Genomic DNA, 14,051 nt, shown 5'->3' with positions numbered 1-14,051 from the left:
GGTACTTGCTCCCTCCCCCCCCCCAAAAGGGGCCAAATGTGGCGGTTAGAGGGGGAGGAGGAAGAAAAGAGGACTTTCCACTTTTGATCAGCAGAATAAAGTCTAGGTAATGGCTGAACAATTGAGTTTTCTTACCCATAATTGCTGCAACATTGCTACCTAAAAGACATAAAACATTAAAGATTTAGGATGATGAATTACAAAATAAAGATACATTCCTTGTATAGCTCTACAAAAACTCCAACAAAGAATATAAAGCATAAATCTCAAAATATAAGGCACATAATATTGGGATTTGTGACTTATTGTAAAATCCTTTTTTTTTTTTAGTTCATTAAAGGCTAAGTTCACCTTTTTTTTTTCTTCTAAATTGCAGCTTTCCTATGTACCAATATACCTCTGTTAATGTACCTCTGTTGCAGAAAGAAAAAAAGTGTTCTCCATGTTTTAGTGCAATCCTCATCTCAGCCTCCAGTTTATTGCATAGAAAACCCCTCCATTACTTCCTTGTAACCATCCATTAGGACATGAAAACTGGTACAGTGAGGAAGTACGTCAACAGCTAACCTCATTAAACCACACCCTGCACCTACCATCCCACTCCTGGAGATTGCTCCTACCCACCTCTGTAGTTACATGCAGTCATTGTCAGTAAACAGAAATAGCACAGATTGTATAGTGTATGGCCACCTTTATACACCCAAATGAGCTAATCACGTTCTTGGTGCCATTATTTGTTAGCAGGACTCCAAACGCAGAAGCAAACACTCATTTTGCCGCATGAAAAAAAAAAAAAAAAAAAAAAAAAAAAAAAAAAAAAAAAACCACACACAAAATGACAAATGCATCAAAACATGCAGATAAAAAAACGTGCATACCACAACACGCCAAAATATCCCATGGGCTGCTTTGCCCAATGTAGGGCAGCCGATTGAAATCAATGGGCTACCCTATGGGTGTCACAGGAAAAACACGCCAAACAACATGCATACCACTACACTCGGTGTGCATGGGGCCCAAATAGTGAAATTAGTGCATCTTCTCCCACTCCCTCCCATATAATTGTAAGGAAAAATTAGGAAAATGGGTGGAAAGGAAAAAAAAAAAAAAAAAAAAAAAAAAAAAAAAAAAAAAAGGTTGCATAGTAATAAGGGAGGTGAGATCCAGAGTTGTAAAACATGCCCTATTCTGTGATGAAGTAAGACAATGCATGATGGGATATGGAGTTTCTGGGACAGTCACATGCTATAGGAAGTCAGGTCTTTTTTCAATTTTAAACAGAGAGATGCAGATTCAAAGCTGCCATGGACTAGGTCAGAGAGATGAGCACATTGGGATGACATGGGAAGAAAAGACATTAGAAAATGCTTCTATTTATCATGAAAATTCTGCCTGAAAAAAGGTGGTGACTTTAACATTTAAGGGACAGAATGTCACAGGAAATTTCAGTAACAATTAGATTATACTGCTGCTTACAACAAAATTAGATTTCTACTCCTATGCTCAACAGTTAACAGCTTAAAATACCTACAGACACATGTGAAGTTCCCACAAATGTGAAACAGCACAGATACAGTAAATCTAGTCATTAAAAGAGAACTAGATATAATAATTTTTAAAAAGTATAACATATGCGAGTGCTGGTAAAAACAAGTTGCTAGGTCACACACTAACAGGAAATTATAGTACAACTTACTAGAACATGTAGGTAACGGAGGGTCCCATTGGCTGCTGGCATTGCACTTCACAACGTTGGAGCCTTTCATTGTAAAGCCCAGAAAACACTCAAATGTGACTGCAGAATTGAAATAGTATGGGCTATTTAAAGCAGATAATTTGTTTGCGTTGGCTACATCTGGATTTGGACATTCAACAGCTGTAAATAAGCAAAATGCAAACTCTGGTTAATTTACAAAAAAGATATGGTAGAATAGCTGAAAACAAAAGTTAAAGAGTTAAAGTAAAACTCCAGCCAAAAATTTTTCAATAGAGTAGGTAAGATTTTGATTCACTGTTGGGAAAGGGAGAGGGGGAAGAGAAAACACAAGGAGTGGCCACAAGGAAATACTCTGAAAATCTCCATTAAGTTTGTAAAGTTTTTTTCCCCCAATACATGATAAAATAGAAAAATAACTTGTCTAACCATTTTTCAAAGTTCCTGCATCCCTTTAATATGGCTATATCTTTGTTGATGGGTTTTATGTGCTACCAGATATAGCAAATGTATGTATCATAAATAAAGGTGTAGCTATAGGCCAAAAAGGACAGGAGGAGGAGAGATGTTGGCTATGACTAGGGACCAGTTTTGATCATATAAAATTGCCAGAGAATGTGGTGGCAGAATAATATTAACCTCAGCTTGACCATGCTAAATGACTACAGCGTGGTCATCCAGTTCTGGGAAGGAGTCATAACGTCCTCCATGTACGCGCCACCCCCCCCTCCCCCCGACCCTGGCGCAGTCTGATCGCTGTGTCCTTTGGGCACATCTGATCACATGACATGGTAAAGGGCCAATCACAGTGGCCTTTTACCACGTGATCAACTGTATCCAATCACAGCTGATCACCGTGTAAACACTTGCTGGTTATTGGCAGTACTTTCCTCACGCTGCCACATCGTGAGGAAAACACTGCCGATAACTGGCAACTGTAAAAGGATTCATCTACACCAATAATCAGGGCATTTCAGTGCCCTGATTATCAGTGCAGCCCCAAAAGTGCCCATAAGTGCTGCCCATCAGTGCCCGTCCATGCCATCAGTCAGTTCCCTTCAGTGCTGCCTATTAGTGCCCATCAGTGCCACATATTAGGGCAGCCTCATCAGTGCCTCCTCATCAATGCCAACCAGTGCAGCCTATCAGTGCCCAACAGTGAATCCTCATCAATGCACATCAGTGAAAGAAGAATCACCTGTTTGCAAAATTTTGTAATAGAAACAAAGAAAAAAAAAAAAAAAAAAAAACTTTTTTTTTCAAAATTCACTCTTCATTTATAGTACAAAAAAAAAAAAAAAAAAAAACTCAGTGGTGATTAAATACCACCAAAAGAAAGCTCTATTTGTGAAAAAAATGATAATTTCATATGGATACAGTGTTGCATGACCGTTCAATTGTCATTCAAAGCTGAAAGCTGAAAATTTGCCTGGAGCAGGAAGGGAGTAAAAGTGACCAGCAGGCAAGTGGTTAAAGCGGAACTTCCCTCTCAACATTATCCATTTTTAATCCTTATGCGGTTAGCATTAGTAAATAGATAGGAAAGTAGATCATATTTTCTTGCGTTAAACATTTATTTTACATTTCTTCAGTTACTTCCCGGTTCCAATGCCTAGGAAAATGGTCATATATCCCAGGAGTCTTTAGGATGGGCTTTCTCAACTAGACACACCCTCCTGCCTGCATGCATGAGCTAAGGACAGATGGACTCTAGGAAGTAAATGCCACATGAATCATCTGCCCTTACTCAAGTTGGCCATGGCTAGATATGCTAGGGAAGGGGGTGTTTTCTCAACAAAATAAAGCATGGAGACATGGCTGAGTTTACGTTTAAATATGAAAAATGAATACAATAGAGTTTTTGCTTTGTGGTGCTCAGATGCAGTGAAGTTCACTTTAACTACTGGCCTAGTTCACCCCTTTTAGTTCATGACAATTACTCATGCAACATTGTACCCAAATTAATTTTATACCGGATTTTAGAGCTCTCTTTTGCTGGCAAAGAGGTTTTTTTTTTTTTTTTACCGCTTTACTGTACATAGGAAAAAACAAACAAAAAAGCAAAACATTTTCCATATTTCTGTTATAGAACTTTACAAATTATCTTTCTTCATAAATTTGGAGCAAAATATATTCTGCTACATTTTGAAAAACAAAAAAAAACTCTATGTAGATTTAGTTTTTGTGAAAGTTAATCTACAAACTATGGTATCTATTTGAAATTTGATCAATCCTGATATACCAACTACCTATCTCACTGAGGCTCTAAAATGCAAGTACAGTGCAAATACCACTCAAATGACTGCTTTTTGGAAAATACCAAAAAAAAGGTATAGGTTTTTTTGAAGTTGCGATTTTTTTTTTCCCCCCACAAAGCGATCATATTATCAAGCTATTACACACACACACACACACACACACACACACACACACACACACACACACACACCATAGGCATACTTATAGTTACACCTGAAAATACATTCTACAACTCTCTCAAGTATGAGGATACCGCATGTGAGAGACTTTCACAGCCTAGACACATACAGGGTCCCAAAATCCAAGAAGCACCTAAAAATTATGTGTTTTATTTCCTACCATATTTCTTGAGTCCCTGAAGTGTGAGGACGGGAGAAATATCCTCCTTATGAAAAGAAAACATCCCAAGGTATTTTCTGAAAGGCATAGTAAGCCTTTTGAAAGTGTAATTTTTTTCTTATTCAGAATACTTTATTAATCTCAAAAGGAAAATTAATACAATACAATTGCATTCAAAACACCTCAAATAAGGCACAGCAAAATTACCAATAACAGCAATTGATACCACATAAAACTAAATTAATACTGTACTGTAATCAACCATACCATAGTATTAAAATACTACATAGAATAAATAACAGATTGAAAAAAATAACAGAAAATCAGACTACCAACTTGGAAATTACTTTCCCTAACATTACCCAAAAATCATTACACATAGTTAATCCAATACCAACATAAAATAAAAACTACAATAAAATCTGGATCATAAACCAGATTAAAGCCTCACATCCAGAACTCAGAAAACTATATAATTTGATGGCCACAGGCAAAGATTATTTCCGGTGTTGCTCTGTGGTGCATTGTGGTTGTAACAATCTATCACTGAAGGTTCTCCTCAGACTGGCCAGTGTATTGTAGAGTAGGCGGGAGGAGTTGTCCAAGATTGAACATACCTTGGACAACATTCTCCTCTCCAACACTGTTGTTAAAGACTCCAACTCAAATCCAACATCACTGGCCTTGCAAATCAGTTTACTGTGTCTACTGGTGTCAGCGACCCTAAGTCTGCATTCCCAACACACAACCGCATACTGGAGAGCACTAGCCAGCACAGACTGATAAAAACATCTTCAGCATCATTCGTGAGATGTTAAGAGACATCAAGCCTCCTCAAACAATAGAGGTGGCTCTGCCCCTTCTTATAGAATTTCAGTGTTCTTGCTCCAGTCCAGCATAATATTTATGTGTACCCCCAAATACTTTTAATTCTCTAGTACATCCACAGCACAACCACTCCTTTGCTACAAGTTTTTGGAAAATGCAGAATGAAAATTAAAATTCTTTTTATATGAAGTTTTTAATTAAGAAGATATTTCTAACACAGCACATTGGTATATGTAAAATTACATCAAAACACATTCTGCTACTCCTCCAGAGTATGAGGATACCACATGAGAGACTTTTACAGCCTAGCCATGTAGAGAGGCCCAAAATTCAAGGAGCACCTTCAGGAGTTCTAGGGGCAGGAAATTATTAAATTTCCTGATTACTTATTACAATTTTGGAGGCTATGGAGCACCAGGACAGAAGCACCTACAAAATGACCACATTTTGGAAAGAAAACACTCTAAAAGGTATCTTCTAAGAGACATGGTGAGTCTTTTCAAGAGACTTTGCCATGTTTTTGGAGAATGCAACTGAGAGTGCATTTTTTTGTAAATAGAATATTTTTAACACACCGCAAAACACACTTTGCTTCTTCTCCTGAGTAGAACATTACAACATGTGAAACGGTTTCACAGCCTCATCTTACAGAGGGGCCCACAATTCAAGGAACACCTTCAGTCTTTCTAGGGGCTTAATTTACACAGTTTCCTGACTACCAATCACATTTCTGGACACTGACTATATGGTGGAAATCTGAGACACTGACTGGCTGCACTATTAGGGCTCATTCACACATTAGGTTGAACTGTGGTTTTACTGTCCCCCAACTGCTACCCCCTTTAGCCACAGAGACAGTGGTTGGGGGTGTACACATGCAATTTAGCTAAATGAAAATGAACAGTTGAAAAAAATATCCATTACAACTATACTTTTTATTTTTCAAAGATTGAAAATTTCCAACCTTTTCTAGCAGGGGATACTTGATTACAGAGCCCCAACATCTATAGCAACCAATATTGTATCTTCTGGTATGTTACCACTGCTTTATGCCTTGTGCGATACATATGCAAATGTTTATAAAAACAAAAAAACAGTCTACAAAATCTTTAGGTTAATAAATATATGTAAAATGTAATAATGTGCCCTTCTGAAATACAGATAAAACAATATTTTTGCTGTAGCTGTAAAATACTTTTCTTGGACTAACAGGACACAGGATAAGTATTCAGGCCATTGGTTTTTGCTGCTGTCTTCAGGTGATTGGCAAAATGGCAAAGAAAAGATCAGCCCAGTATAACACCTACTCATGCCTTTAATTTGTAGCAAATAATGATAGAATGTACCATAAGAACAGAGGGGAGGGACTGGTTTCTCATAATGTACTCCAAGAAAGACTTCACAGGCAAGACAATCAAAAAAAAAAAAAAAAAAAAAAAAAAAAAAAACACATACAAAAAAAAAAAAAAAAATAATTACCAGAGCTGCCAGAAGAATATTATGACTGAAGCCAGCATCAGCTGAGGCCTGAAGATACATCTGGAAAAAAACTCAACAAACCTCAAGAAACAAGACCAGATGGCAGCTATGCAAATATGAGCAATATTGGAACGAGAAGGAGGCTGTCCCCTATGGGCGCCTTCAGGAATGAGAGTCCAAATGTTGAAAAAGGGAGCTGTAACAGATAAAACTCTAAGGCTACTTTCACACTGCTCGGTTACAAAAACATGGTAAAAAATGCATATGCGTTTTTTGCTGTGGATCCAGTGCATTGTGCACCTGTGAAAAAAAGGACCTGTGACAAAAAACGCAACTGCTGGTGTGTCTTTGCCGTGTTTTACATTCATTTCATGGAGAGGGTGGTTTTTTTTGGTATGTGTTTTTTTACTGCACCAAAACATGCACCAAAAATGCAGCTTGCAGGACTTTGAAAAATGTGGCAGACCTTCAACTGAAAAATGTGGCAGACCTTCAACTGACAAATGTCAAGAGTTTCATAGAAGTTAATGGTTCCATAGGATTTAATGGTTTTATGTTTTTTTCCACTTTTTAAAAACGCAAAAACAGAAGAAAACAGATCAGTGTGGAAGCAGCCTAACAGCTCGTACTACATTCAGGCAACAGAGAAAATCAGAACAGAGATGGTAAAACACCGTCTTGGTTAAAAAGGTAAAAAACAAACCAACTTGGGAAGAAAAGCCAAAGTCTCAATACATTCTTATCTCTTTGCAGCACAAGAAAGGGTTCTTTACAGTTTAAAAGGCAACCAACTCAGACTCATCGCACAGAAAATTATAGCAATGAGAATTGCAACCTTGTGAGAAAGGGCAGACTGAGGAATATTCCTTAGACTCAAAATGATGGTTTTTGAAGGACCAACAGGGCTAGGCTGAGATTCCATGACACATCACTTGGGAAGGTATGTAAAGAGTGAGACGCAAAGTGCTCACTAAAGAGTTAGGAGGTCACGAATACAACTTCCAAGCCTAAGAAATGACCCTAGATGGTACTCAAGGCCAAATTCTGATCCAACCCAAACAGGAGACAGGACACAACACCCTGAATTCGAACATTCTTGCCTTATGCCAAGCAAAGTATGCTTTCCAAGTGCGAGGGAAGACTTTGTAAGAAGTCAATTTCTGAAACCCAAGAGACTAGGGATGACCAAATCTGAAAGGCCCTGTCCCTCAGTACCTGGGCTTTAAACAACCATGCATTAAAACCAGCAGCAAGGAGAATGGTAGAACAGCTCCTGGGACAGAGGATCCAGATGATCCAAGAGGGACTACTGAGAGATTTCTTAGATTTTGACTAGGTCCGAGAAGGATGTCCTTCTGAGCCAGTTCAGTGCAATGATGATCACCAGAATACCCTATATCTCGATTACATGATGTGGGTGAGAAAAAGACACCTCCTTGATGGTTGATGTAAGCCACCTTTGTGGCATTGTGCAACTGAGTCCTAGCCAGGTGATCTTCCACCAGAGAATTACATTTTTAAAGAGACAACTGAATTGTCCTCGGTTTCAGAATACTGATCCAGATTAAAACTTCCTCCAGCAGCCAAGCCACCTGCATCCAGAAGGTTTCCAAAGCTCTTTCCCTACCTAAAAAGCTGGCACTGGTTATGAGTTTCAATTTCTGAAGACTTAGGATCCACCCAAACCTCTGTAGGTTCTGTAAAGTCTGGTGGACATTGGCTGATAGAGACAGAGGCAGTTGTTTCCTCAGAAGGTTGTACAGGTTTATACCCCAAAATGTAGCTGCTCTCAAAAGCACAGCAGAACAAGAACAGCGCCTTGCACCCTGGTGGAAACCTAGTTACATACTTAGTCAGGTTGGGGGGGGGGGGGGGGAAGGAAGGAAGAAGAAGGACAGTCCATCTAGTTCAACCAACAGAAATAAAAAAAAAAAATGAATAGAAGACCCTACATACAGTATACACAATCTTATACCTACAGTTAACCCAGAGAAAGGCGAAAACAATAAAGCATAATCCAAGTTGCTCCAGTGGGGAGAGAAAACCTTCTGGATTACCCAGGGAGCAATCAGATAATCCCTGAATCAACTATCCTTGATGTTATTACCTACAATTGTTATTATCCAGTTATATTTTTTTTAAACATAGTTTATTAAGAAACCTTTCATAGTATACAATATAGGAAAAAAGAAGGAATAACCATGCAATAGTATATTGGCTCGTTCAAGAATACGTATGCAATATAATAATTGGTCAGTAGTAGCATTGCACGGTTTTTTCTCATGGACTCCTATCTTGATAGGGTAGCCTCAGAGAGGCCTTGTGCACATTCCATAGATCAACAGGGTTATAAATAATACAGATTCAGCAAAGAAAAATAATTCTCGATCTTTGATGCGATTTGTTTCTTATGAGAGACGTGTTCAGTCTCCAAATCGCCCCTCTTTTAATAGGGGTAGAAGGAGACAATTTCAGTGTTATAGGAGTGTGATCGGACCATGTTATAAGCCCAATTTGTGTTTCTTGAACAGATTAATGGGCATATTTGTCAGAAAGAAACAGCTCTATAAGAAAAAAAAAAAAATTGGTTTTCTGCATGAGTAGGTGGTGTAACCTCTCTTCGTATTGTGTAGGCATCTCCAGAGGTTATATATATATATATATATATATATATATATATATATATATATATATATATATATATATATGTGTTAGGTCCATATATATTTGGACACAGACACAAGTTTAGTTTTTTCAGGTATTTACCAAACATATTCAAGCTATAGTTATATAATGGATAGAGGCTGAAAGTGCACACTCGGGTTTAATTTGAAAGTATGTACATCCAAATTTGAGGAAGGGTTTATGAATTAGAGCTCTTAAGAGTAGCCATCCCTCCTTTTTCAAAGGAGCCAAAAGTAATTGGACAACTGAATCAAAAGCGGTTTCATGGCCAAGTGTGGGCTACTCCATTATTTCTTCATCAATTAAGCAGGTAAAAAGGTCTGGAGTTGATTAAAAGTGTGGTATTTGCATTTGGAATCTATTGCTGTGAACCTACATCATGCGTTCAAAGGAGCTGTCCATGCAAGTGAAAAACAGGTCGTTGTAAGGCTTCAAAAACTAAACAAATCCATCAAAGAGATCACATTAGCAGTGGCCACATCAACAGTTTGGTACATTCTGAGGAAAGAAGAATGCACTGGTGAGCTCAGCAACATAAAGGAATGGATGTCCACGGAAGACAACAGGATGATCGCAGGATCCTCTCTATGGTAAAGAAAAACCCATTCACAACATCCAGACAAGTGAAGGACACTCTCCAGGAGGTGGGCGTATTATTGTCAAAGTCTACAATCAAGAGAAGACTTCACGAGAGCAAATAGAGGGTTCACCACAAGGTACATACCATTCATAAGCCTGAAGAATAGAAAAGCCAGATTAGACTTTGCCAAACAACATCTAAAAAAGCCAGACCAGTTCTGGAAAAGCATTTTTTGGACGGATAAAACCAAGATTAATCTGTACCAGAATGACAGGAAGAAAAAAAAAAAAAAAAAAAAAAAAAAAAAAGTGTGGAGAAGGCTTGGAACAGCTCATGATACAAAGCACACAACGTCATATGTAAAACAAGGGCATGCAGAGCTTCCAGTGGCACTGGAACATTGGTGTTTATTGGTGATGTGACAGAAGCAGATGGATGAATTCTGCAGTGGTTCGAGATATACTGTCAGCCCAGATTCAGCCAAATGCAGTAAAGTTAATTGGACGGCGCTTCACAGTGCAGATGGACAATGATCCAAAAAACACACTGCAAAAGCAACCCAGAAGCTTTTGAAGGAAAAGAAGTAGATTATTCTGCAATGGCCAAGTCAATCACCTGATCTCAACCCAATTGAGCATGCATTTCACTTACTGAAGGCAAAACTAAAAAAAGGTAGAAAAACCCACAAACAAAGAACAACTGAAGACAGCTACAGTTAGAGTCTGAAAAAGCATCATAAAGGAGGAAACCCAGTCTTTGGTAATGTCCATGGGATCCAGACTTCAGGCAGTCATTGCCAGTAAAGGATTCTCGACAAAATATTAAAAATGAACAATTTATTTATGATTATATTAATTTGTCCTATTACAGTTTAGCCCCTGAAAATGGAGACTGTGTATAAAAAATGGTTGCAGTTCCTAAAATTTGTACTTGATATTTATGTTCAACCACTTGAATTAAAGCTGAAAGTCTGCACTTCAAATTCATTTGGGTTGTTTTAATTTATTTGGTGGCATACAGAGCCAAAAGTATGAAAAATTGTGAATGTGTCCAAATATATATGGACCTAACTGTAGGTCCTCGGTGTGTAGCAAGGAGGACAAAGCAGTGGAATGTTTTCGAGCAGCAGTGGATGAGTCTAGTGCTGGGTCCACTACTTGGTTAATATCACTACATATGATTTGTGGGGGGGTGGGGAAAAAAAAAAAAAAAAAAAAAAAGTCTAAAAAGGCTCTAATTTTCATATAATGTTTCGATAGAAACATTTGATTGGTATTGGGGGCATAAATGTTGACAATAGTCATAGTTTGGTTATTTACTATAGCAGAAATAATTATATATTTACCATTGGGGTCTTTTTTTTTTACTTTTTTTATTTTATTGTGTATGGGAACATGAAGGGGGTTTGTGAAATGAAAAAGATGCTTCTTGCACACAAATTCGGTATGAGTTGTGAGTGAGGGCTTCTTTCCATGACAAATTCCTTTTGAATAGGGAGTTCAATCCCCTGGCATTGAAAGATGTAATAGTGAGACATATGGAATAAGGGGTAAAAAAAAAAAAAAAAGCCAGAGGGGTTGCAGAGATTACACCTTCGACATACAAATACAAACATACAGTATGTTGTGAAAAGCAGTAACTATGGTACTTCGTGAAACTTTTTGTAAAAATGTACATCTTTTGTGGAAATGAAAACATGTAAAATATTAAATGTACTTACCAACACACTTTGGGGCATCAGAACTCCAATTTCCAAATGAGGTGCAACTCACAGTAGGTTGTCCTATAAGTGCAAACTTTTTTTCATTGCACTGGTATGTTACAACGTCTTGGTATACATAGTCTTCCTTTACAGGGCTAAATGATCCATCTGTAATGGCATATGGAGGTGCACAACTTGGAACTGCAGAAGCAAAAGAACTGAAAATGAGATGCCTGTAAACAAATGATTTCAAGTACATCTAAAAGCCAAAATGTTTCCATTTTAATGAGTATTTGCTATTATGGAAAGGTAAAACCTCAGTTTTTTTTTTTGGCGGTTTGTGTCCCACAGAAAAGAATCATTCCCTGGTTCTGGAGAATTGTTCCCTGGTTCTTGATCTAACGGTCCACTTCTGTCAAATGGAGTTATTGGAAAATTTTTTATGATCACAGGCTGCAGCCACTGACCATTGTATTCTGACAGCAGAGAGTCCACGCTGTCAGAATGCAATGTAAAAAATGAAATTTACTTACCAACACACTTAGGGGCATCAGAACTCCAATTTCCAAATGAGGTGCAACTCACAGTAGGTTGTCCTAGAAGTGCAAACTTTTTTTCATTGCACTGGTATGTTACAATGTCTTGGTATGCATAGTGTTCTTTTGCAGGGCTATATGATCCATTTGCAATAGCATATGGAGGTACACAACCCAGAACTGCAGAAACAAAAAAGAACTGAAAATGAGATGCCTGCAAACAAATGATTTCAAGTACATAATTTTTCCATTTTGATGAACTTTTGCGATTATGGAAAAGGTAAAATCTCTATCAGTTTTTTTTTTGGCTGTTCGTGTCCCACAGGAAAGAATCATTCCCTGGTTCTTGATCTAACGATCCACTTCTGTCAAATGGGCTTATTGGAAAAATTAAGATCAGAGGCTGCAGCCACTGACCAGTGTATTCTGACAGCAGAGTCCACGCTGTCAAAATACAAAGTTTCAAGAGAGGATCTCTAGACACCTCAACATCTGATCTAATGAAAATAGTAAGATTCTGGACTTCCCAACTCTGTTCTGGTGAAAATTGCCACCAATACAAAGAGGGTGAATCTCCCCTACTTAAACACTGAAAAAACAAAACAAATGGGTTCTTACTATTCCCCTCTATACCCAATTTAGTGTTAAATTAATTAATTGCATTCAATCATTTTTAATTTTAATCCTTCATTTTTTTTGCAAAGGAAGAGTACTAATTAAAAAGGTTAGTTCACCTTTACCAACAAACTTTCTATGCAGGGAAGGGGCACCTGTATATAAAAACAAACTTCAGTTTTGACCAAAGTTAAATAATGCTCTTGCTATACAGGTGAAACTTGAAAAATTAGAATATCGTGCAAAAGTTCATTTATTTCAGTAATGCAACTTAAAAAGTTGAAACTAATATATGAGATCAACTCATTACATGCAAAGCAAGATAGTTCAAGCCGTGATTTGTCATAATTGTGATGATTATGGCTTACAGCTCATGAAAACCCAAAATCCACAATCTCAGAAAATTAGAATATTGTGAAAAGGTGCAATATTCTAGGCTCAAAGTGTCCCACTCTAATCAGATAATTAAGCCATAACACCTGCAAAGGGTTCCTGAGCCTTTAAATGGTCTCTCAGTCTGGTTCAGTAGGAATCACAATCATGGGAAAGACTGCTGACCTGACAGTTGTGCAGAGAACCATCACTGACACCCTCCATAAAGGAGGGAAAGCCTCAAAAGGTAATTGCAAAAGAAGTTGGATGTTCCCAAAGTGCTGTATCAAAGCACATAAATAGAAAGTTATGTGGAAGGGAAAAGTGTGGAAGAAAAAGGTGCACAAGCAGCAGGGATGACTGCAGCCTGGAGAGGATTGTCAGAAAAAGGCCATTCAAAAGTGTTGGGGACTTTCACAAGGAGTGGACTGAGGCTGGAGTCAGTGCATCAAGAGCCACCACACACAGACGGATCCTGGACATGGACTTCAAATGTCGTATTCCTCTTGTCAAGCCGCTCCTGAACAACAAACAACGTCAGAAGCGTCTGACCTGGGCTAAAGAAAAACAGACCTGGTCTGTTGCTCAGTGGTCCAAAATCCTCTTTTATGATGAAAGCAACTTTTGCAGAAGAATGGAGAGGCACACACTGCAAAATGCTTGAAGTCCAGTGTGAAGTTTCCACAGTCTGTGTTGATTTGGGGAGCCATGTCATCTGCTGGTGTTGGGCCACTGTGTTTTATTAAGTCCAGGGTCAACGCAGCCATCTACCAGGAGATTTTGGAGCACTTCATACTTCCTTCCGCAGACGAGCTTTATGGGGATGCTGACTTCATTTTCCAGCAGGACTTGGCACCTGCCCACACTGCCAAAAGCACCAAAACCTGATTCAGTGATCGTGGGATTACTGTGCTTGATTGGCCAGCAAACTCGCCTGACCTG

The 14,051-nt window shown here is 38.2% G+C and overlaps 1 protein-coding gene across 1 annotated transcript in view; it reads right to left on the bottom strand.

Moving 5' to 3' along the window:
• LOC149432431 (complement receptor type 2-like) overlaps positions 1–14,051 on the bottom strand; it is a 39,191-nt gene that overhangs the window by 14,932 nt on the left and 10,208 nt on the right. Inside the window, exons 3-6 of the mRNA XM_089665208.1 lie at positions 12,120–12,302; positions 11,605–11,787; positions 1,697–1,876; positions 136–159 (exon numbers count right to left, since the gene is read on the bottom strand). Coding sequence (XP_089521334.1) covers positions 136–159; positions 1,697–1,876; positions 11,605–11,787; positions 12,120–12,302 — 570 coding nt within the window. The remainder of the gene's footprint in view (positions 1–135; positions 160–1,696; positions 1,877–11,604; positions 11,788–12,119; positions 12,303–14,051) is intronic.

Source organism: Staurois parvus, unplaced genomic scaffold, assembly GCF_062004578.1.
Source record: "Staurois parvus isolate SC_StPar_1 unplaced genomic scaffold, SC_StPar_1.0 ptg002145l, whole genome shotgun sequence".
Classification (NCBI taxonomy): domain Eukaryota; kingdom Metazoa; phylum Chordata; class Amphibia; order Anura; family Ranidae; genus Staurois; species Staurois parvus.
This window is presented reverse-complemented; position numbering and strand designations above follow the sequence as displayed.